At 33.4% G+C, this 26,747-nt stretch overlaps 1 protein-coding gene and 1 pseudogene across 2 annotated transcripts; one reads left to right on the forward strand and one right to left on the reverse strand.

Annotated features, from left to right (window-relative positions):
• Window positions 1–13,503: 13,503 nt before the first annotated feature.
• Window positions 13,504–19,545, forward strand: LOC143595924 (ATPase GET3D, chloroplastic-like). The gene is made up of 7 exons (XM_077074820.1): window positions 13,504–13,735; window positions 13,837–13,980; window positions 14,066–14,140; window positions 14,592–14,785; window positions 15,911–16,082; window positions 18,158–18,571; window positions 19,277–19,545. Exons 1-7 carry the CDS (start codon window positions 13,523–13,525, stop codon window positions 19,406–19,408), a joined length of 1,344 nt encoding a protein of 447 aa, XP_076930935.1. The 5' UTR covers window positions 13,504–13,522; the 3' UTR covers window positions 19,409–19,545.
• Window positions 19,546–19,620: 75 nt separating this feature from the next.
• On the reverse strand, window positions 19,621–21,134 carry LOC143595925 (clavaminate synthase-like protein At3g21360; annotated as a pseudogene). The gene is made up of 3 exons (XR_013146614.1): window positions 20,509–21,134; window positions 20,182–20,435; window positions 19,621–20,046 (listed from the first exon to the last, which is right to left on the reverse strand). The product of XR_013146614.1 is annotated as a clavaminate synthase-like protein At3g21360 (transcript).
• Window positions 21,135–26,747: the final 5,613 nt, after the last annotated feature.

Raw genomic sequence — 26,747 nt, forward strand, 5'->3', positions numbered from 1 at the left:
ATGTTTATGTGTATAAGTTAAAACCAAACAACTAAAAAATAAATAAACCCCTTAGATCTTCATATAATCTGACGAAAATCATCACGCATTGATCCCCATTACCTCGCGATTCTGAAATAATGATCAAAATAAGGTTTAGTTAAGGTTGGATTTTCTGGAAAAATCGGCTACAGTAATTTTTCTTACTTAAAGATGAAGAAAGTGAATAGTGAATGAAGACGAATTGTCTTCACAGTTCCCTATAAGTAACGAGTTGGCACAGTTTCCAAGGCAACGAATCATCTAATTCGTCAATTTTGAAATAACGAATCAGTTGATTCGTTATTCACATTTGTAACACGTGGCACACGAATTCGTTAATTAATAACACAATCAATAACGAGTTAGCATAAATTCGTGCTTAGTTCGTGCTTAATTCGTGCTTAATTCATTAAGTTATGGATAAAGAATTAAGGTCATTCGTTACAGAGTAGCGGAAGTGAATTAGCTAACGAATTAAATTAATTCGTTATAAATGACCCCATTCGTTATTCATGAGTAGCAAATCACATTTATTTAATTTTAAATTGAATAAATAAATGAACAAAAGAATATTTAAATTAATAAATAAATCAACGAAATCCCAAATCCTGATGATCATATATTTTAAGAATCATACTCAACGTGATAAGACGAAATATTTTAACGTGTTTTACGCTCAAAACAATAACTTAAAAGAATTAAATAATATGTAAACGAAAAAGTAAAATCTTTTAGATATTTTGCATTTTTTTTTCAAAATAATTACATGTAACATATCCAGAAATTAAACATAAAGCAGAAAATAAAATATTTTTGTGTTTTTATATGTTTTTCAAAAGATGCACAAATTTTTGGATTTTTGGTGAGTTTAAAAAGAGAATCATATTGATCAAATTGGCCTTCCATCACAGTTTTATATTTCAGTGATATTGTGATTGGTGTTAAGTCGGTCATTGATATTTTTGTCCACGTAAATCATATAACAAACTTTCAGGCATTTTTGTGATATGATAAAATGTTCAATTAAATCACATAATATCATAAACTTTCAGCCTCTAATCTCGGTTCAAGCTTAATTTGGTTTTTACCGTATCACCCCAACTTGACTTAAACCATTATATTGTCGATCAAAATTTTGAGTTTATAGAAATATTGAACAATGAATCAAGTTTCCTTTCCTGTGAGTGAGTATGCACGAGTCCATCTGTCGGCTTACATACATTGTATCCCTTGGGGTCTGTTTCTTATTGAAATTGAGACGCGCGCAAGGGAGGAACAAATGTATGATAACAGCGGATTTTGATCAAGTCAGTAGTTTAATTTGTACAATGTACAGCAATAATCAAGTTTAATGACTTTGGGTTTGCTCCAAAAGCGTTTGAAATATTCATGGATATGAATACCCAGATGATTAAACCGCATAAAGACTCACAGTGTCCAGAAACTTAACGCTTGTTATTTGCTTTATTTTATTTTTGGTGATTAAACAAATATAAGGCTTGAGTATGATAGGCTATTACATTTCTGCCATCCTTACCAAGATTTTTGTTAGAAGCTAACACCTCTTTCAATTTGGCGTTTCTTTATGTTTATATCGCATACTTTACTTTAATGGTTTGTTTAAGACCTATCAATGCACCAATGCAATTAAGCACTCAGTCTTTTAAGCTTATTTCTTTCTGGATATGGGACCAGATGATCAATGTACTATCATTTTCTGTTTTTGCTTCAAAACTCAAATTTAAGGAGCATGAAAAATAAATTCAATCGCCCCAGTCACTTTCAGTCTATAGATTAATGGATATCCTATCAATCTACAAGTAGATAACAGGACCACAACATGCAAGCACGTTCCACAAACTTAAATAACTGACATGATTTTCAGCGAAAGAATAAAGTAAAATGCATAACAATCGCCCCACTATGTTCCATTGTCAGGTAAATAGCTATCCTGAACATTTACAAGTAAACATCGGGACCAAACATATACACGTATATGCCCTTCAAATGTGAGTAATTGACATAATTTTCAGCGAACGTATGCAAAAATCTTTTTGGATTTTCTCTTTACATACTTAAAAACACAATATTTTTGTCTTTTGCGAATTTTTATAAAACAAATCAAAACAATTCCCAATCTTTTTGGCTTTTCGGATTTTTCTATATAAACGGAAAATTCACAATATATTTGACTTTACAGATTTTTTAGAACAAAAAGCACAATATTTTCGTATTTTTCATCATTTTTAAATTTTTTGGTTATTCACTATACAAACAAGAATCACAATATTTTTGTATTTTTCATTTTTCACCCCAAAAACCCAAAACATAAAAATAAATGAAAGAAAAATAAAAATAAAAAATAATCAAAACAAGATAGTTATCCTTGTTGAAGGACATCAGCAAGTGTTTTCAGACCGTTTAAACCGAGCCAAAATTTAAAATGAGTTTTGTCAAATGCCTTAGTAAACAGGTTAGCTCGTTGAAAATCCGTGTGCATTTTTTCAGTATTAATTAGTTTCTTTTCAAAAAAATCTAGAATGAAATGATATCGAATCTCAATATGTTTAGTTTTCGAATGTTGTACAGGATTTTTGGTGATACTGATGGCAGCAGAGTTATCAATTAAAATTGGAGTATTAAGAATTTTCAAACCGTAGTCGTGCAGATGTTGTTGTATCCATAAAACCTGTAAACAACAACTCGAGGCTGCCACGTATTCTGCCTCAGCGGTTGAAGTGGAGACCGTTGTCTGCTTCTTACACTGCCAGGAAACAAGCCGGCTTCCTAAAAATTGACACCCTGCTGAAGTCGTTTTGAAGTTGATCTTGCATCCTCCATATTCCGAATCGAAAAAAGTAGTGAGTTCAAACTTATCGTCCTTGAGATACCATAACCCGATGTCAGGATTAACCCTCAGATACTGAAGTATACGTTTAACCGCTGTCAGGTGAGTCACTCGGGGACTTGATTGGTACCTAGCACACAAACAAACTACAAACATTATGTCAGGTCGAGAAGCAGTTAAATACATTAAAGAACCAGTCATAGCACGATAAAGGTTAGGATCGATGGTATCGTCCAATTCATCCGGTGATAAATTGTGACCCACGAGAAGAGGTGTCGAAGGGATTTTTTCGGCAGTTATCTTGAATCGGCTCAAGACATCGTTCACATATTTCGTCTGATGAATGAAAATTCCTTTATCAGACTGACGAACCTGCAACCCTAAGAAAAAGTTCATCTCTCCAATCGAGCTCATTTCGAACTTAGTTTATATTGACTTCACGAAATCCTTACATAACTTGTCATTTGTTGAGCCAAATATAATGTCGTCGACATATATATGGACGAGGAGAAGATCTTCACCAATATTCTTATAAAATAATGTGCAGTCTACAGTTCCTCGCTTGAAGCCGTTATCAGTAAGATGGTCAGCAAGTGTGCCATACCAAGCTCTCGGGGCTTGATGTAAACCATATAGGGCCTTGTTTAATCGGTAAACTCGGTCTGGATAATTAGGATCTTCAAAGCCAGGAGGCTATAAAACAAACACCTCTTCATGTAACTCTCCATTTAAAAACGCGCTCTTCACATCCATCTGATAAACTTTGATGTTCTTGAAAGCAGCATAGGCCAAGAAAATTCGTATAGCTTCCAAACGGGCGGCAGGAGCATACACTTCGGTGTAATCTATGCCTTCTTGCTGATGAAATCCCTGAACAACAAGTCTTGCTTTGTTTCTAACAATCACACCACGATCATCCTTTTTGCACTTAAATACCCATTTCGTAGGGATTGTTTTCTTAACAGTAACATGTTTATCAATGAGATCCCATACACCCAGTCGATGAAACTGTTGCAGTTCTTCCTACATTGCTTCTACCCAAGATGGATCAGCGAGATCCATACGAACATTTGTTGGTTTTACTTGAGATAGAAAGCAAGTGTATTTTGCGAGATTCATGATTCCCGAAGAATGCATGTCAGCATACGCACATAAAATAGAATTAATTCAGTTTGCAATTTGATGACGTATTTGCGCACCTACATCAAGATCATCAATGATGTTTATCCTGAGGATGATAAGAATGAATCCGAAGAGTTGGATTCTTAGGCACAACAACATTGTCAGATAAATTAGTTATATTCTCCTCAGCATCATGAGACAATTCACCAGTCTCATGTGTCTCAGGTTGAGGAGCTGAGGAGGAATCAACAAAATAACCATCATCAAATGAGATAAAATCACATCAGACGTATCAGGAAGATCATCTTGTGAAGCATAAACATAAACAGAACCAGAAGATCTTGGAGGTAAGAATTGATCTTCAAAATAAGCACGCACCAAGTCTTCATCTGGTTGTTCAGTTAATTTAGTGAACGAATTAAATAAAACTTCATAATCGAACATCCAGTCAGGTCCTTTTTCCTTGAGGAGGTGTAGTGTACCTTTGGCAATCAACGTGGTACCACTCTTCAAAACATCCTGAAGTAAAATTAAATACTCTTTTCTTTGGTGATGCGTAACCCAGGAAATAACCTACAATTTCCTTCTCTTCAAATTTTCCCGCATCTATTTTCAACATTGTACAAGGACACCCGAATGGTTCTTAGTACTTAAAGTTAGGTTTTCGTTTGTTTAAAAGTTCATAACTTGTCTTTTGGAGTCTCTTTACCATCAGAACACGATTCAACGTGTAGCAAGCAGTATTCACAGCCTCGTTCCAGAATTGAACTGAAAGCTTAGAATCTGTAAGCATTGTTCGAGCTGTTTCAATCAGTGTCCTATTCTTTCTCTCAGCCACCCCATTACATAAGGAGCACAATATTCTCGATGAATTCCTTTCTGAAAACAAAAGAAACCCAACACATTGTTTTTAAACTCCGTACCATTATCACTTCGAATACGTCTCACCTTCAATTTATACAGTGATTCGATCTTAGTTATTAGATTTTGAATCAAAATGGGTGTTTGATCTTTTGAACTCATAAATAAAACCCACGAATATCTTGAATAGTCATCAATGACGACTAGACAGTACCAATCACCAGCTATACTTGCACGATTCACTGGACCGAACAGATCCATATGAAGTCGTTCTAAAGGAGTATCAATGGTATTGATTAACTTAGAAGGATGTGACTTTTTCTTCTGTTTGCCTTTCTTGCAAGCAACACAGTGGTCAGTTAACTTAAAATGTTTCAAAGAAACACCTTCGACCAAGTCATTAGCCATTAAATAATTCATCTTTCGAACATGAATATAACCCATCCTTCTGTGCCACAGAATCGTGTCCTTTTCAGTTGCCTTAGAAACGAAACACATCTCAACAGAACTCATATTCAACACAAAAACATCATTCGATCGAGGGGATCTCATGACAACTATCTCTTCAGGAATAACATATCCCGGTTTTAGGATAATGCACTCCTTATCATTAAATACGATAGTGTACTTTTTGTCACAAATTTGCGACACACTCTATAAATTATGATCAACTTTGTCACAGTAGTTAACTTTTTCAAACATCATATACCCATTTGAAACATCACCTTCTTGCGTTATCATACCACCCGAATTTCCAGCAAAAGCAACATACCCTCCTTGAATATTTTTTACATATGTTAGAAGATTGCTATTGTCGGTAATATGACGAGAGCATCCACTGTCCATGATCCAGTTTTCACCAGCCCAGGCCTCAGTCTTGGGCACCTTTTGAGTTTCACATGTTGAATCAAGATTAGCAGAATTCAAACGTTGTTCAGCAACTTGTGAATAAGTTACAGGCCGTTTACACTTTCATCTTAAATATGCAGCTTGAACGACATTTGTATTCACATTCTTACAAATAGGTTCGGTTGGGACAAATTTTGGTTTTACATTAACCGAATTTTCATTAACAAGAATCACTTTACGAGGATTCACATCAGAAAACATAATGTGAGTTTCATCATCCAAAGACATTGGTCTTTTCAAAATCTCCTTTATCACAGGAACCGGTTTAGATTGGTCCTTGATAAATGGATGAAGATTCTGAGATTTCTTCAAGCCACAATTTCTGACCACGTGTCCTTGTTCACCACAGAGAAAACAAGTTCTCATATCAACACGTTCATGGTGAGGTGGTGTAGAAACATGTGCAACTGAAGGTTGATGATAAACTCCAGCAATTGGTCCTTTATTTAAGTCATCAAATGTCACAAATTTCCTTTTCATGTAGAAATCCAGATTTGAACAATTTGAAAAACTTTGCAATGAATCAGTTACATGAGATTTTACAAATTGAACCTTTTTAGCTGATTTAACAATTGTTTTGCTTTTACTAAAGGATCCACAACATTTGATATCTTAGATTTCACAAAGTCATGTTCAAGATTTTGAATCTTGGAAGTTTCATTTTGAAAGAAGCTTTCAATCAACTCAGGCTTGATTAGATTAAGCGTAATGTCTTTCTCGGTGAAAACTTTGCTAATTCCTTTTAGCTTAAACACACATCCAGTTGAAGAATTTGAAACTGGAGGATTGACAAAACATAGCAAATCCTCATCTGAAATCTTTGGTTTTTCAGATTTCTTTACTTTAACCTTAACTTGTTTCTCCTTTTTCACTTGAGTTGTATTTGAACCACACACAACTTCCTCAAATTCATGAGGTTCACATAAAATGTGATTCGAACATGGAATGTCCTGATTTTTGTGTACGACTTCTGGTTCAAATACATCCTCAACGAGTACTTTCTCAACATTATTTTCAACAAAGACCTTTTTAATTTGAATATGAGGTTTTTGTGATGAAGATTGAACATTCACATTGTCACTTTTAGCACTTTTAGATTTTGTTTCAAAAACTGGTTCATTAACAACAGTTTCTTCATTTTCAGTAAAAGGATTTGCTGTGTAATCATTGTGAAATGGTGGTGGTACTTCAAAGAAACCAACACCTTTCTTTGAATCTTTTTGTTTACTTGAAACATCAATAATTTCATTTAGAAAAAATGATGAATTTCTAAATTTGCCCATCTTATTCTTTAACTTAAGAACCTCATTTTTAAGTTATGTTATCTTGGAACGATGTTTCAAGATTTCTTGAAATTTTTGATCATTAATTGTCATTTTGACAGACAATTCGGCTTTGAGATCATGATTACTAACAGACAATGTTTCAATTTTCTCCCTAGATCTCATTTGAGATTCTAATGATTGTCTATAGGTATCCTTAAGTGAAGCAATTTCTTTTACCAAACTGTCATTATGTGTTTTCAAAGTTTCTAACTTAGGCTTATTTGTCTCACAAACAACACAATGCACAGTAGCAGACAATTTAATAGAATTAGAGGAAGAAGGACTAACCTCATCGATCTTAGCCATACAAGCAAATGTAGTTGGCTACATATGACAGGAATCATCAGAGCCTGAATCAGTGTCATTGTCTGATGATAATTCATTCCCACTTGCATCTTGAAATCTTTCATGCATCTCAAGCATAGCCAAGTTTGCTTGATTCTCGTTGCATAATAAACGTTGAGACCAATCAGTTTCATCAGCAGCAGAAAGTAAGGCTTGTGATCCCGAAGTAGACGGTTTACTACTAGATGGTTTGTCAGTTTTATCACCCTTTCTATCAGAATTTCGCGGTCCATTATATTCTTTCTTCGGTTTATCACACTCTTTCACGAATTGACCAAATTCTTGACAGTTAAAGCACTTGAATTTCAGCTTATCAAACACAATTTTCTTGTTCAACACAAGTAAATCTTTTCCAGTTCTTTGCATGAATTTCTTCACTTTTCTCACGATCATTGCCATGTTCCACTTAAGATCCATAAGTTCCAAATCATCATGATCAACTTGATCATAATATTTATCAGTTAATTCACTCGTTGCAATTTCACTACCCACCAGATTCTCATATGAAGTCGTAAAAGCACAAAGAAACGAGAATTATGTTCGGCTTCTTTGATGTTCACATTTGGTGGTGGAGTGAAGTTGTTTGAAAAAGAAGATCCAACAGATTTCCCAGTGTTTCCGGTGTACCCAGATTCCATAAAACAGGCGCTTGGATCACTACAAGCTGAAGATCCCACATTTGCATTTTGAGTGAGAAAATCAGTGATCGGAATTGTAATGCTACTTAGAGGCATACTTCCTCCATAGAAAGATGGATCATATTTTGATGATTTTTGACACTTTAGATCATATTATCTAGCTTCAATATTTTGCATAAACTCTGAAGCAGTCAAATCTTCGTTTTTGAAATAAATATTTTTTTTAAAACCATAAGAAATGTAGAATACGAAGCAGGTAAAGCATTCTTCGCAGTGTCAATCTTGTCCCTTTCATCTGGTTCCATTTTTAACTTAACCATCTCAGCGATCCGATGATTAAACCTTGTAGTCATTTCCTCAACAGTCTCTCCCTTCAATAAGTTAAAGTTTTGAAATTGAAACTTCAACATTACCTTTTTGCTTTCTTCAGTATTTCCCATACTTCTCATTTTAACATGTTGAAACAATGAAGCACAGATCTTAATACTCCCAACTTGATGGAATCTATTATCAGGTAAAGCCTAGTAAGAGTGGAGTATGCTTTCGTCTTAATTTCTAACGCCTTCTTCTCTTTTTGGGAATACTGTGAAAATGCCTTAGGAGTAAAACCAGTAGTCTCATCACCAATCATTGGTACAGCATAAACTTCATCGAGACAATAGGAACAATCAGGATGAATGGAACCAAGATGAGCACGAAAACGTGGTTCCTATTTTGCAAAATCACTAAACTTCATCAGTCGAGGACATTTGGAATGAGATCCGATTTCAGCATCAAGGTGTAACATTTGTTGCATGAGTGCGTTCTGAGAGCCAACGCATAGAAACCATCCATTGTAAACAAACAAATTCAAATTTAATTAAAAATCAAACTTCAAGGACTAAAAGTGAAAATTTTATAACGAACTGTGAACAGTAACTGTAATGAACTGTGAACAGTAACCGTGATGAACTGAATATAACGAATTAAAGACACGAATTGATTGTTATATGAATAACTAACAAGGAACAGTATCACAATAAATTAGCTTAAAACGAATTAGTAACGAATCAAGGACACGCCACTAACGAATCAAGTCAATCAAGTCAACGAATCAAGTTGACGAATCAGATTGACGAATCAGGTTGACGAATCAGTAATGAATTCAAAGAACACAAACTAACTACAGTTGATGACGAATCAACTACAGTTAACAATGAATCAGGTTGTTAGACGGTTATAACAACCTTTGCCACGTGGCATAAGTTTGTTAGAAAATTGGTTAACGAATTAGACCACGTGTCTAACGAATCAAGCGGAACGAATCAAGCTTGATGACAAACTAGCTATAACAAATTATAGTTCTTAACGAATCTTCAAATGAATTCATGAAGATCTATAAATCTTCAACCAAAATTTCCAGAAATATGGAAAATTTCCAGAATTAAGAACACACAATACCAAATACAAATCCGTAATACTACCTCAAATCAACACCAAATCATCCAAGTAATGACTCAAAATACTTATACACCAATTGCGAAGCCACTACACACTATCTCATACACTTAATTAGCCAAATCAGACCACTATTAAACCAAAATACTGATGCTCTGTTCCATACAAATTCAGATCCAACCCAAACTCAATCCAAATCCAAACCAATTATAAATTCAATCCACACACTTAATCCGTATACCTTACCGTACACGTATCAAACCAAATTCAAACCATAATCAACCAATTCATCTGTTAATTCAACTGAGTTCAACATAAACTTAGTAAAACCGAAATCAATTTGAATATACTTCAATTATCAATCCAGTAAACGAGCAATTCGAATGACTGAAAGCTTTAATACCACTTGTAGAACCACGGACTAATCAGATCTATAACAAATTAATCTTAGATCTAAAACCGTAATAGGATCTAGTTCATGATTACTCTTAATTAGTATATATATATTATGTATTAGGTGCACTATGTGTAGGATATTAATAGATTAAAAGAAGCTTCGATCGAGAGAAGATTTTTGACAGAGGTTCAATACTTTAATAATCAAAACTTAAATTATCAAAGGACTAAGCCTCTATATATAGACGATGTATCTAATTCGTTCCACATCCCATAACGAATTAGAGTCCAGTTCGTTAACATTACAGACTCGATAAACAAACATAACGAATCAATGATTCATTATGCCCCATTCGACAACATTCCATGGCGAATAGGAACATACATAACGAACTACAAGCCCATTCGTTAAACATCCTTAACGAATGGGTGTTACATTAAACAAACTGCTAGTTCATTAAACATCCTTAACGAACTATCATTATATTAATGAACTAACTATTTAACATAAATATCTTTTTCATTATAATAATAATAAATACAAAGACGATAAATACAAAGATTCGAGACGGCAAAACTGTGCGCTAACAATGTACGCGGTGATTTTATAAGTTTTAATTATATTTTTTTAATGAAATAACGAATTCTAACAAAAAATGATAAGATGTTTCATTACAGATGACATAAAAAAGATCATAAATAAAATTAGCATGAATAAAACACGCTTTGTATTACAATTTCGAAAGAAAATGATGAAAATTTTGTGGAACCATGGAGATTGAATAAATGCGTGAAAATAAAACTGTTATTCATTTATATTTTCTTCTTGTCGTTATCATCTTAGATCTGTAAACATTATTCACTGAATTTTTCCACATTCATCTCATACACTCAAAAGTGTATATAAATTTATTTAATAATTAAAACAAAAGATAGATCTGATTTTAATAAAGATATAAATATTTTAATTATATTATTATATTACCTGTATATTTTTAATCCCCTGTGATTTAGGTAATTAGTTATCTGATTATAGAATGAATTAATATGTATTGATGTTACTAACATAAATATGTTTTTATTAGAAATAGAAAAAAAACAGTTTACGTGAGAAATTTATGTTAGGAATAAATCTCCAAGTGTGTGTCCATAGTAGCTATTTCTTTTTATTAAAATAGGTAGATTAATTATTCGGATTTCATATATATTCCTATTATTCAGATTTTACACAATTTTATCAAACAAAGAAACGAGAAATGTAAAAATTGCAATGAGCTGGTGGTCGAGTAGTAAGAGAGAGATGATGCTAAACTGTCCCTATCTAGTCAAAAAGAATATTAAACAAAGTCCTAATCACCTTAAACTAGTCTTGTTAAGTAGGGTGTCGAACCACAAGGAGGTATGTGGTTAGTGTAATGTGAAACTAGTTCCCAACATTAGAAGTATGCAGTTCTGAGTGCTGATCACACTAGCAAAGAATTAGTTTTAAATTCAAACAAGAAAATTAAGCAAAGTTCAAGCAATTAACAAAGACAAATCACACCTGAGGTTCAGGCATGTAACAAAACATCAGAAGGTATTAGTTATCCATGTTTGTTTATTTTAAACTAGCTTTAGAGCCCGTGTGATTCACATGATGCTAAAAATGTATACAATTTAGCTACAAAAATTAAATGAAAACTTTAAAAAGCAAACCTATATTTTTATCAAATTTAATGATTTTATAATTTCATATTTTATTTTCTAATGAAATATTAATACGAATATATGGCGTATTCTCCCGTAATTTCTTCATAATCATGAAAAAGATGCACCCGGTGATTTTATAAGTTGTAATTATAATTTTTAATGGCAAAACGAATTCTAACAAAAAATGATAAGATGTTTCATTATGGATGACATAAAAAAATCATATATAAAATTAGCATGAATAAAACACGCTTTTGTATTACATTTTCGAAAGAAAATGATAAAAATTTCATGGAACCATGGAAATTGAATAAATGGTGAGAATAAAATTATCATTCATTTATAATTTCTTCTTGTCTTTAGCATATTAGACCTATAAATATTGTTTATTGAATTTTACCACATTCATCTCATACACTCAAAAGTGTATATAAATTTAATAACAAAAACAAAAGATAGATATGATTTCATTAGAGATATAAATATTTTAATTATATTATTATAGATACCTGCATATTTTTAATCTCATGTGATTTAGTAAATTATTTATTTGATTATAGAATGAATTAATATGTTTTGATGTTAATAGAAAAAAATAGTTTGAGGGAGAAATTTATGTTAGGAATAAATCTCTAAGTGTGTATCCATGGTTATTTTTTTTATTAAAATAGGTAGATTAATAATTGGGATTTCATATATATTCCTATTATTCAGATTTTACACAATTTTATCAAACAAAGAAACGAGAAATGTAAAAATCGCCAATGAGCCGGTGGTCGAGTAGTAAGAGAGAGATGATGCTAGACTGTCTCTGTCTAGTCAAAAACAATATTAAACAATGTCCTAATCACCTTAAACTATTTTTGGTAAGTATGGTGTCGAACCATGAGGAGTATGTGTATGAAGTATGCAGTTCTGAGTACTAATCACACTAGCAAAGAATTGGTTTTAAATTCAAACAAGAAAATTAAGCAAAGTTCAAGCAATTAACAAAGACAAATCGCACTCGAAGTTCAAGTATGTAACAAAACAGTAATCTCATGTTCACTTAACAGATTAATTGTCAATATCAATGCAGGTTGGCTAACTAGTTAATAAGTTAAACCTTAGGCATCAACAATCGCTAACACACGATATTGGTTATCAAACGGTCCCTGCCAGTGTGACTCAATTAAGCGCAATTGTATGCTTCATCACTAATCAAAACAACCCTATTAACAGTATCACAACAACTGTCAAACTAATTGTTTCGATCAAAATAGACCTAAACTGACCGAATACACAATAATGCCAAAATCAATACTCGTAGATCAATAATTGACAATTACAATTAGTTGTTCTTAAAACATGAGAAAAACTGTAAAAGTACAATACTCTACATAAGTGGTGTTTCCTAGCCCCAAAAATCGTCCCAAAACGGTAAAGAGAAGCAAAAAATGAGTTAGGGTTTATTATTTCTTTTTATATCCTAAAAAACTCGTAAGTTCGCATCACATATCAGCACCCGGCATAAGCTACGCCGGGCATAGAATTGTTTTAAAAGTGTTTATGCTCTTTTTGTCAGGTCCTGGAGTAAGATATGCCCGGGCCCAGGGCAAGCTACGCTAGGACGTGAAATTTCATGTTTGTTTTTGTTTCCCATCCAACGCTTGTATAACTTGCTTAGGCTCAAGTTCTATCCTTGAACTGCATGAGGTTGATCTCACTGCACTGTCGTGTATTCGGGCGAGTGTTCAGTGGTCGTCGGCCCTATGTGAGGGTTTTCTCTTATTCAGAGGCGAGTGCATTATGAAGGATTCGTTGCCGCTAAAAGAAATTAAAAATAAAAAGTAGTGAGTTAATAATATTATTTGATCACCAAAGATAAGGGGAAAAAAAGGAAATGTTTTGTCTCTGGAACTGGATCAACAAAACATAACAGAACAGAAGAAATGGCTCTATGTAACCCTCCGACCATCCTTTATCTACCTTCATCCTCCTCTTTCTCTTTGCAATTCCCTTATAACAGCTTCAATCTCCGACGACGAATGCCTCCGGCCACAATAATCGCTAAGAATTCAACTGATGCCTCCGTTACAAAATTCATCACGTTTTTGGGGAAAGGTGGCTCCGGCAAAACCTTTTCCGCCGCTTTCGCCGCTCAGGTTCGCTTATTATTAATTCTTCTGAAATTAGTATCAAAACTTAGTAATAGTAGTTGTTAGCCATATGTTACACCAAATTAAGATAAGTTGAAAACTCGCAGCATTTCGCAATGGCGGGGCTCAAAACATGTTTGGTCATACATTCACAAGATCCTGCTGCGGATTATATACTTAACTGTAAGATTGGAACAACTCCTGTCACTTGCAATGATAATCTGTCGGCTGTTAGATTGGAAACCACAAAAGTAATTTCTGTTTCTTCTTCTTCTTCGGTTTCTGCATCGTTTGATCATTGTGTACTGATAAAGTGTGTTTGATGATCGATATTAGTTGATTCTCGAGCCACTTAGTAAATTGAAGCAGGCCGATGCACGTCTTAACTTGACACAAGGACTCCTTGAAGGGGTGGGTATGTGACTATTTTTAAATATATGTTATGTAAAAATTATTTTACAAATTTGCTAGTTAGGATCGCGAGCCAGCTTGAGATCGATAAGTGAAGCTCAGGCTTGTTTTTAATCCACCTTTTTATAAGGCTCAAGCTCAGGCTCAAGCTCGTTTAAGCTTGGCTCAATTCGAGCATTTAGCTAGCTGATGACGAGTAGCCCACTGCTCAAACGGCTTGTATCTAAATGAGCCAAGCCCATGCTAGGGTTGGCTCAGCTTGTGGCTTGCACCACTACTTTTGTTCCAAAATGCTCATTTTTGGTTTTTGTTTTGTTTCCCTTTTTTTTTACAATTAACAATGGTTTGTTTGTTACAAAAGTCAAATATGATGTTTTGAAAAGTCAATTCTTATTTTTTAAATAGTTACAAGGTTGATCTAAATGACGTTTAATGCACCATTTTTGAGTAGGTGGTAGGAGAAGAGCTCGGTGTGCTTCCGGGAATGGATACAATATTTTCCGCCTTGGAACTTGAAAAACTTGTCGGGTTTTTAAGGAAAAAAACTCAAAAGAATAATCCAAAATACGATTTTGATGTAATTGTTTATGATGGTTTAAGCACTGAAGAAACAATAAGGTTGATAGGTGCAACCGGGAAATCAAGGTTATACATCCCTCTCTCCCTCTTTCTAATATGTATATATACATATAAGTAGGAGTACAAACGAGCCTAGACGAGCCCGAGCTTGACTTCGAGCTTGGCTCATTAAAATTACTAGAGCTCGAGTTCGGATTTTTTCGAGCTCTATCTTTAAAGCTTGGGATTGTGAGTAGTTTTTCAAGCTTGAGGTCAGCTCAGGCTCGGCTCGTTTGTTCTTTATTAATTGTTTTTTATATTTATTTATATATAACATAATAGACAGAATTACAAATATTGTCCTTTATGTTTGTACTGAATTTCATTGCTTGTCCGTTATATTTAAAATTGATTTGTTTTATCCTTTACATTTCCAAATCCAACATCGTTTGTCCTTTATATTTTATCATAATTTAATACATCATAAAAAATTAGTGTTCAATGATATATTTAATATATTAAATAAATATTGTTTATATATAGTCTAGTTTAGGCTCCACTCGTTTTATTATTAGTTAGTTTTTATATTTATATTAGTTATAATATTTATGTACAACATAATATGTATTTGTTTTTATCATAATTTAACACATCATAATATTTTTTCTATAAATATATATTTAATATATCAAATCAAAATTTTATAAGTAATAGTCTCATTTAGGCTCGTGAACCAGCTCCGGTTCGGCTCGTGAGCCAGCTCCAGTTCGGTCCCCGATTTTCAGAAACGGCCGGGAAACGTTTCGGCGGCGTTTCGCCGGCGTACCCGTCCCCGGGACGGGGACTCAACTGCCCTTGCCGTTTCTGTGCATCATAGTATAACATAGTATATTTATTGTTTACTTATTTATATCACAGATTTATACATAATATTTTTCATATAAATATTAAATATATATTTAATATATAATTATATATATATAAGCTATATAAATAATAGCCTTCTTCAGGCTCGTGAGCCAGCTCGAGCTCGATAAGTAAAATCTCTGGCTTGGGCTCATTTACTGAACAAGCTTATTCTTAGGCTCGAGCACCTATGAGCCTGGCTCGATTTGAGCTTTTAGCGAGCTGATCTCTAGTAGCTCACGAGCGGCTTGGCTCGTTTACACCCCTACATGAAATGAGGATATATAATCATAATTCTGTTATCAGATTGTATTTGAAATACATGCGGTTATTGGCTGAAAAGACGGATTTCGGACGGTTGGCTGGCCCATCACTATTGAGACTTGCGGATGAGTCGTTAAATGCAGGGACTTATAGTTCTGGTTATAATGGACAGCTTAGTGGGGAAATTTGGGACAAATTAGAGCATACATTAGAGGTATCACATTTTCATTTTTTGATTGACATTCCCCAAAATAGCCCTATTAGATGTAGCAACTAGGGATATTTTCATTTTTTGATTGACTTATATCATATATATCCGAACCATTTTTTTAAGTATCATATATATAAACGAAAGTTTTCAAATACTGTATATATTTTAAACCAAATTCTAAATGTTAACTTATTTTATAAAAGTAAAAAAACGAGGAAAAAAAACCAGTATAAAAGATTGAGTTAAAAAAATAGTTAAAAATCAAATTGTAAAGCTAGGGTAAAATGGTCGTCTCATATATTGTTTTCATGAAATATATTAAAATGGATAAATATGATATTTAGAATTGGGATATTGGATTTTAATACTCCTAACTTTAACCCTTGGTTAATATCACTCCCAACTTTTGATTTGTCAGACACCACTCCCAACTTTTATCCTATTTGTTTCTGGCACTCCCGAACTTAACGGACCCTAACTCCGTTAATTTTTCTTGCTGACGTGGCACTTTCTAATTAAATAATTATAAACACTATTAATAATAATCTCCCCCCCCCCCACTTTTTCTCCCTCGTTACTCTCACCCCAAACCACCAACATCAAATCACACCGCCGGCAAGCTACCCAACAAACCACCACTGTCGCCACAACCATACAACTCCTCACAGACACCGGCACCATCGTACAACTTCTCACGTTTTTGCTTGTTCAGTCGGATGCTCAAACGATGTTCAAGAAGACAAGATTTGTAATTTAAAGCGCCGATTATGTAGTCCCCATCGTCAATCGGACTTCAAAACTCAAATCGAAACTCAATACTTGTTCAATCATTCAATCAGTGCTTCGCCGTCTTCTCGTTTCGGATAACAGTCTCCTGGCTGAACTCCAGCTTCAATCAGTGCTTCGGTATCTGCAGTTTAAGAGAAGTCGAGCTTTTAAATTATTTGTTCAAGAACACAGTGGTTGAGCCTTGGATTATAGAGTTAAAGATATGGGAGTCCAGATATCCCCCCTCAACGGACTTTATCTGGATAATGATGTTATGGTGTTGAGAAGCTTCTCAAAGTTGAAGAATTCAATTGGAGTTCAAACATTATTATTATTTAAAAAAATATATATATATATTAAATTTTTTTTATCAGACAAGATAAGAGAGTGGAGTTTGAGATGGTTTGGTCATGTGAAGAGAAGACATTCGACGAATCCTGTCAGATCCGTAGAAAACATGACTATAGAGGGGAGGAGGGGTAGAGGACGACCTAAATTGACTTGGGATGAGAGGATTAGGCGTGATTTGATAGACCTAAACCTCTCCGAGGACATGGTTGGAGATAGGAATTCTTGGAGAAGTAGGATTAAAGTTAAAGATTTTTAGGGAGAAAGTAACATCTTATGGCTTCTATTTACCTTATTTTGGTCTCACACCATATAGTATTATTATTATTTTATTATTACTATTAATGTTTTATTAATATTAATATTAATTTGTATTAATATTACTATTATTATTATTTTATTATTTCATTTACTTTATATTGCCACACACATATGTACTTCAGAGCTGAGGGTCTCTCTGGAAGCCACCTCTTTATCCCGTTAGATAAAGGTACGGTGTGCCTACATCCCACCCTCCCCAGACCCTACTTATAGCTTTGCTGTTGGTGGGACTTAACTGGGTATGATTGATTGATTGATTGAAAAAGTGCCACGTCAGCAAAAAAACTAACGGAGTTAGGGTCTGTTAAGTTCGGGAGTGCTAAAAACAAATAAGGTGAAAGTTGGGAGTGGTGGATAACAAATCGAAAGTTGGGAGTGGTATCAACCAACGGGTTAAAGTTGGGAGTATTAAAAACCAATATCCCTTTAGAATTTGGTTTACTACATGATATCTGAAGGTTTTTGTGAGGATAGATATGACATATTAAAAAATTGGTCTTGATATATATGATATTTAAAAAGTTTCTAAGGATATATATGTAACTGTTGTAAAGTTTTATTTTCTTTTTCTTGGGGTCACATACCAGTCTCTAAATTAAAAAAAAAAAAAAAGAAGTAATCTTTGTTTATTTGTGATGCAGAACGGGTCATCTTTCGTTACAAATCCCGATCTATTCGGGTGCTATCTCGTGATGAATATAAACGACCCAATGTCGTTAAATGCAGCATTACGTTACTGGGGTTGTGCTGTACAAGCCGGTGCACTCATTTCCGGTGCATTCGGCATATCATATTCAAGTTATGACCACCAACATGTCGAAACCGCCAAAACTAAATTTTCGCCCTTGCCTTTTGCATCTTTTACCCCTGTCTCATTTACACCCCCTTTGAATTGGAGAGATATAATGCACAACGAAAATTCTAAGGATGCACAAGAGCTTCTTTCAAGAACCGGTTTAAATGAGCATACGCAGTCCGTGACGTTTGATCCCGTTAACAAAACCGTGACACTTCTCATGCCTGGTTTTGACAAGTCGGAAATCAAGTTGTATCAAGTAAGTCAATATAAAACTTGTGTTATTTTGAAAGTCATTTTGAAAGTCAAACTTTGTTTGTTTGACTCTTTGACTATCGAATCATGGTTGTCGTTCGTAAATGTAAATCTGTAATATAAACCTAACTTTTATGAACAATACGATGATCAACATAAGCATGCTCGTGTTTGTTCATTTAATTTTAGCCTAACAAATGATCGAACACGAACAGTTGAACGAATGAGGGTTAATTTGATCATGTTCGTTCGTTAAAAATGAACATGTCCGTTTTTGTTTATATCCGTTCGTTAATAGTAAAAATAAATGATTCACTAACATAATTGAATATAGAAGAACGCAAATAACTGAATATAACTCGGCAGACCATCAATGCATTGGGCCTAAAAAATCTAATAAAACTTCACTAAACTGTAATGGGTGATATTTTAATGTCATAAACTTGACTAAATTATAACGGACCTAAAAAATTAGGTGATTACATAAAAAATGTAAAACAAATGTAAACGAACGATCACGAACATAAATGTACAAACTACAAGCGAGGCATTTGTTCATGTTTTTGCGTTTATTAAATAAATGAACTTCCTGCTGAACGGTTCATAAACAGTTCACTTAACATTCAGTTTGTTTGCCGGCCTAATTTCAGATTATTGTGTTGATTTTAAGTCAAAATTTGTTTGTTTGACTTTTATTGAATCTTTGCAGTATAGGGGAGGATCAGAGTTATTGATTGAAGCCGGGGATCAAAGACGGGTTGTGTTTTTACCATCTCAGATTCAAGGGAAGGTTGGGGGTGCTAAATTTATAGACCGAAAGCTTGTAATAGCAATGCAGTAGTTAACTATTGTTCTTGTTAGCAAGCCTTTGATTTAAGAAAAAGGTTTTAAAATTTATGTTACTAGTATAAGATAGTGAGTTTCTTGGAAATCTTGAACATACATGATATGAAAATGGGTATATTTATAAATCTTTATTATGTTTATTTTTCTTAATTTAATAGTAGTCAATTTGATGAAATAAAACTTATCCCCAACATGAGACACCCACTCTCCTTAAACAAACATCCAAAGACACCCCGATCTTTATTTGCCTCCATTATTGTCGCATTTTGCTTGCAAACCAAACCAATCTACTTGCAAGTAGCAACCAAGACTCTTCTTGGGGCTAAAGATGGCCTTCTTCCATGAAGTGTTGCATAATTATCAAGAAACAACACATCTCCTTTTTCCCACTTAAATTGAATACTCTCTTCCTCAATTATTTCTTCACATCTCTTCACTATGTCCTTCGGTATCTCCGTCCCGTCTGCCATCATAGCCGAGCTAAGATCCTTCCCGTGCATACCGACCAACGTGTTGAACCACATTCACCTCCCTTTCCTTCCTTCAAACACCTTTGTCAACGGCCTCGGCACCAAAATCGTCTTTATACTACCATTTTCTAGCCATTCCACGTCCATCCCTAGCGCCCTTGCCCTGTCAGGTTCGTGCCTAAGTTAGTTACAACAGTTGTGCTAATATATATGACTACGAAGTTATAAGTAAAAAAAAAAATCAACTATGAGAACTGTTACTGGAAAACTTGTGGGACTTAGTGTATGGCTGATGTACCTTCTCTCGGCTTCTAGTTGGTCATGTGTTGCAAAGGCGTCTTGCCAACCGCGACCTCTCATGGAGGTGGAATTGTCGTTGCTTAGAGCGATGAACGTGTATCTTAAGCCCTTTGCCTCAACTTCCTCCACGAATTCCGGGAACTCCTCAATCATTCGTTCGGTGACTTTAAAGCTTGGTACGAATGGCGTCTCTCCACCCTCTGGTGGTGGAATTTCACAGAAAAGTATCACCTTTTTCGGAAACTCATTTATCTGTTCATATAATGTTATCAATGTCACATACTAAACTTTGTTAACAATATTACAATTAAATGATTTGACATACCAGAACCATTTCATGATGGTAGTAAAGAACTCCGAAAGAGGTCCTTCATTAGCGGTCCAAACACGCTTGTGGATATGAGTTCGAGGGGCGGAGCCCACGTACCGGATATCCTCCCAGCCAAACGTCTCCACAATGTCATTGAACTCGACAGCATTCTTGACATCAAACCCTCGTAGCAAAACCGCACTGTTCTTGGTCACCAAGTCATCAAACCATTCTTTGTTGTTCTTGAGAGCCTCAAGTAACGAGTCGATCCCGTTCTTGTTTGGCTCGGGTGGCGTGAGCACCAACGGCACGGTTTCACCGTCGACCAACTTCTCACCTTCGCATTTCCCGACCTTGAATTCCTTGCAGTTGTACTCCATTGCTGTTTGTCACTTGATGGTTAATTATGGGATTAATGACTAGAATGAAGGAGTATTTATAGCCACAATCATGGTCAAGTTGTTCCAAATGCTACATCCACAATATAAACCTAACTTTAAGACCGATGATCATAACAAAGATGCATACTTGTCTCAAGTATGAAGACGACTTAAGGTTTATTTTTAGTATTTGTTTCTATGTTTAAAGAGGCCGAAAGATTCTTTTTCATGTCAGGAAATATACTACCAAAGGAAAAGTACAAGAAATTTAATTTACAAAGTCAAAGATTTAGCATCTTCTATTATGTTTAGATGCTTTACATAAATTTGAATAACATAAATAATTTAAGGACTTTGTTGTGAAAAAAAAAGTCCTTTTGAACGACAAACAAACCCGGCCACCGGGTACAACCATTGAAAAAATGCCACCTACGTATGTGATCGCAGACAGCGTTGGTGATCTCGTCCCACACGAGTTATAGGGAAAACCCATTGTGGTAAAACATCTGCTTGCACATGACATTTTGTCCCAAACGAGACTTGAAACGGTGAACTCCCGAATAAAAGAACAGGATCAAGCTGAAGATGCGAGAGAGATTTGAGATTCTGTAAGTAACTCAGTGCTCCATACGTGAAACTTTCCCCTCATCCGGCTCAAGCAGGTACACTAAATAAAGAAAGGTCGAGAAAACTCACAAACAACAAAAGGATCTACTCCCGCTCATAATCAAGTTACGCTCCTAGGTACCTGTAATTGCGATCATTTAGAAAGTCACTAGGGTACCGCTAGAATAGTGTTCCTTTGGCGAAATAGGACTTAATTATATATTTAATTTCGACATATTAGATTTTTTCTTATCTTTTGTTTTTACAATTTTCTATAAAAAAACGTTATCGAATTTGCCTTGTTTTCATATGTTATATCATCGATATAAAGGAGATACATTTTCTAAGTGACTGACAATTATTAAAGAAATATATATTCCAAAGTCTATTGACTCGTTTACTACCAAAAACATATGTAAAATGGCGATTACACGATTATTTAGCCATCATTTTCACTTTTAGTGTGGGACGGCCAAAACCAACCCCATATATATAATTAGGCATTGAAGAAATTTGATATCATGTTAACCATGAAGATTTGACACTAACTCAAAATTAAGGTTAATAAATATCAAACATGGAAAATTTTTAATGTGTAGGTGATTTTTGTGCCATCATGATCATTTTTAGTGGAATCGGGATTTGCTTAAGACAAAAGGAAAATGAGAATGTAGATTAATTGATATGGGTTAGGACTTAGGAAGCATAGAGTAACACTCATTCATGACTATTCTTGATTTATGTACCAACAAACTCGAGGATAATTCCAGGGTCTCACTTAAAGTCGTCTCACCATTTGGTTTATATTTTATTTTATTTTATAGATCCATTTATACCTTATTGGTTTTCTATTGGTTGGTAAGATGGTAATGATCTAAGTTTTTTTTTTATATTTAGGGCTTCTATTTCTTGATTCATAACTTTAACCAAGTTAACATCTTTACATTTTTCAGAACATGACTTGTGTTAGATGTTTTTAACCTCGAAGAGAAAAAGTATTTAATAACAATTAGATAGATTTGAGTATGTAACAAATTAATGTTTCTATCCCATATTTAACTGTTCTGTCACGAACAAAGTCAGTGTATTTTTTGGTATTATTGCTAAGCCTGCTTATTTATGAGTGTTTTATTAAGGTCGGTGTAGGTGCCCATGGGGAAGTTAGCATCAGTTATTTCCTCATTAAAATTTTCAATCATTAAAATTTTCAACCACAACTGGTTGCCAAGAGGTATGAGTGTTAGCAATATGGGCATCGGCCTCCAATTGGTTTGCATCAATATCTAGTTACTATTGGCAAGACTTTGTTTATTCCTCAAATAGTCTATGTGACAACTGTTCTCATGTAGAAAAAATATATAATAATATATATTTATATACGACCATTATAATCATTTATAAGATAATAGGTCAACATATTAACTATACCTTATTATGTATTAGTTTGGTAATTATTGATATGACATATTACCTATAATTAATTGATAAAGGGTTTCCCCTTGAGTGTATATATAAAGAGAGAATAATAACATCATAACCTAATTTCACACACATACAATTTTGTATTTTGTGTGTCTCCTTTCTCCTAAACCGGGTTCCTTTCAAGAACCCTAACACCATCCTTAACTATACATCCTAAAGGGGAACTCGATCAAGATGACAAGTATGTCAACTACATCATACCATGCTGCGATTACTAATCTCCATGCTGTAACAGGTTCATAGGTTTAATATTTATTATGTTTTATATTGCTTACATGAAGAACTGATCAACATGTGGTATCAGAGCGATGTTGATTAATCAATTCTTCATGTTTTCCCTAAATCTGGAATTGAATCAGAAGACATGGACTAAAACTTAATAAACCCTAATTTTTTCGGTTTCTTTTATCATGTTCTATTACGAAAACAATATATGAAACTGCTTAAAATCGCTAAAATTCATATTTAGTAAACTCTAATATTTTTAAAATCTGTTAATTTCATGTTTAAAGATTTCGATTCCAAGTTTTTTTTTGTGTATGTTTAATTGTTAAAATTTTCGATAATGTTCTTCATGTTCATCATTATTATCGAAAATTATGCATATGTTGGTTCAAAATCTAGATTAAAATTTGTTAATGATTATTTAGGGAAATATTTTTCAAATCTTGGATAACTTATAAGTTTTAATATTTTCTTAAAAGATTTGAATCCTTTTAAAATAGGATACAAATATAATTGTTAATCATTAAAAAGTTTGAACCAAATCTTATCATTATTAATTTAATTAATAAAGATCATGGATTAGTCTACGGGTTTTCAAGTCATTTTATGGGTTTCTAACTAGTTTACCGACCATAGGCCATAAACCTCAGAAACCCGTAAACCCATTAAGATTCTCGAAAACTCAAATTTTTTTGGAAACTCAATTTTCCAAGAACTAAATTTTACGAGAACTCTAATGATTTGATATTAACTACATAGTTTTGTAAATTGTTATATATATATATATATATATATATATATATATATTTTACAAATCTAAGAAAGCTTAACTTGAATGAACTTTTGATGTATCACTTCTGCCCAAAGGTGATTTGTTACATTTATCATATCATTAAAGTCTAATTTAAAGCTTTTGTTAGTTTTTGCCTAAGATGATATGAATGTCTCACTTCTGCCCAAAGGTGATGTGTTACATTTTTATCTAGCAAAACTAGCCCATGCATAATTAAAATAATTGTCACACTTCTGCCCAAAGGTGATGTGTTACAATTGTTTTGCACACACTTAAATAAATTTTAATTCTGCCCAAAGGTGATTTATTTTTGTTTAAGTAGAACTTTTAATTATAGTCTGTTAGTTTGATGTTAATAATAGACATATCACATCTTTAATAAAATATAATGATCCTCAAATTAATAATCCTTCATTAATCTAATGATCATAAATTTTAATATGTATGATTTTAATATCCCATAATGTTACTCACTATAACATACTTGTATAATTAACGATCTCATCCAAATCATCCACTCTAATTTCAAAACACAACTGAATTTGTCTCATAAAAAGTTTTAATAACATTTAGCTCTTCTCAGTTTTAATTATCCATTAAAACATGATATGACTATCCTACTGCTCTTTCTAATAACAATCATTCCATTAAAAAACTGGAACATAACAAATAGAATGAGTCAATCATAATGTCTCTTACGATAATGATAATCAAAAACTTATATGAATAAATGTTATCATTAGAGTTATTCTAGATTTAGTTTTTCCTAAGACTAATCAAAATAACTCCTAAGATTCATGCACTCCTTAAAAGTTCTAACTATAAGGTTAAGTGGCATTACTGAATACATCATAATGTACAATACGTGACCCATAAAATTAAGGGCTCACACATGAAAATAAGTACAATTTTATAGTACATTACATACTAAAATTTTCAATAGTACAATTTGGTGCCTTAAGAATCAACTATAACACTCAGAAGTACCAAAAGAAAATGAGTGTGTTGATCAGCAACATATGTACAAGAAAAGAAATGTCTGGTATGGGAAATAAGATGTTATTCAACTCACACCACTAAAACTTAAAAGAGGATAATTCTAAGGTTTATAGATAAAATACAAGTATTACTTCCAGCTTTAAGTTCTCTAAGAAGAAGTCTCGTTGCAAATATATGTTATTATATTAGGCATAAGCATTACAAGACTATCCATATTTCAAAAGAACAACCGGCTAAAACTGATAGTTGTATAAATAATTTTAAAGTCTGTTAATCCTAATATTCCCATCAACACATGATTGGTTGAGTCTAGTTCTATAAGTTTCTTTACTGATATCAACAAATAACTAACGTGAGTGTTAGTGACAAAATAATGTTAAGGCTATTATAACCATGAGACCGTCTTCTAATTACGCTTTATGATACCTTAAATATTCTAGAGATTAATCATAATTTAGTATCAATACTTAAGCTACATTATGACAGTTGTGAGGTTTGCATAGCCAAAATAAAGTCACTCTCACCCTAAAATCTCATATTATTTATTATCAGTATCTGGATTGAAACATTTATAAAACAGAACTCGATGATATTACATGCTTTCACAACTTTTATTATTATGCAATAAGAATTTAACAAAAGACAAATGAGACTTATAAAATTCATCCATTAAAACCAAATTTCATGAGAAATCATGACATGGTTAATGAGGGTGATTTTTTCATCTAATCTCATTCTTAGTGATTTTAATCATGTGTTAAATGCCATAAAACATTATTTGGCTTAAGGAATAAGTATGGGTCCACCATAAGTTATATTTCATTGACATTCGTGAAACTTATTCAAAAGGAATTTCAGACATAATTCTTTTATTATTTAAAAAGTTATTTACTTGTATCCAATCTATCTTCTATGGTCAACAGTCTTAAAGAGATCCATTCATGTATACTTATTATGAATTTTTATAAATATGTCCCTAAATTTATTATGACATCTTGACATTAATGAAATCAAATCAAGTCTAACATATATATGACAGATTCCCACATCACGCACATCATTGAAACTTCTCTTGTAGTTTTCATAGAGATATTAAAAAATCAGTGGGAGCCTTAAGTGTCTCAATCACAACTTACAAGATTTGCAAGAGATGGGGGAGTGAAAACTTGATAGTATCTTAATTACACCTCTTGTACAAGACACTGCTCCATCTCAACACTATTCTATCAAAACTTATCTCTTTAGAATTTACTACTACACTTAAAAAAGTTTCATTGCTTCTTAAATGTGGGCATACTCCGATTTCTTACTAAAATAATCCTCATAAGAGAAACTACAACAACTTATATTATTAACTTGCTTCTTTATTAGAATCTATTGGTCTTTAAATATTGACCATATGCATGTAAATTTCCTAAAGGCTTCTAAGGTTAGTGGGAGCAGTAAAAGTCCATATAATGACTTGTCAAAAGTACAAGAGGCGGGGGGGGGGGGAGTCATTAAATTTTTACTCCGAATTTCACTCCGATTACACCTCTTCTACACCATACTGCACCAACTCTTACACACTTAGATTCCTGAAAATGATAGTAACCTAACCAAGAGTTAATCCTTAAAACCGAGACTTTTAAAATTACCCAATAATCAACTCAGAAGGCCATCGAGGTTTTATAACCTACTAAAATTGATGATTATGTAACCTCCCTAACTAAAGTTGAAATGGATGTTGGAAATTTTAATGCTCCTACCCCTTAAAATTAAACCATTAG

The sequence above is a fragment of the Bidens hawaiensis genome, unplaced genomic scaffold (genome assembly GCF_021521415.1).
Source record: "Bidens hawaiensis isolate Kalapana, Puna unplaced genomic scaffold, B.hawaiensis_p1.1 tig00045734_1, whole genome shotgun sequence".
In the NCBI taxonomy this organism is placed as follows: Eukaryota; Viridiplantae; Streptophyta; class Magnoliopsida; order Asterales; family Asteraceae; genus Bidens; species Bidens hawaiensis.

Excerpts from the sequence above, each read along its gene's own strand:
- LOC143595924 (XM_077074820.1), top strand. The coding sequence starts at position 13,523 with ATGGCTCTATGTAACCCTCCGACCATCCTTTATCTACCTTCATCCTCC. Across the intron at positions 13,736-13,836 it reads CCGCCGCTTTCGCCGCTCAG|CATTTCGCAATGGCGGGGCT; the intron begins GTTCGCTTATTA and ends GAAAACTCGCAG. Across the intron at positions 14,141-14,591 it reads CACAAGGACTCCTTGAAGGG|GTGGTAGGAGAAGAGCTCGG; the intron begins GTGGGTATGTGA and ends ATTTTTGAGTAG.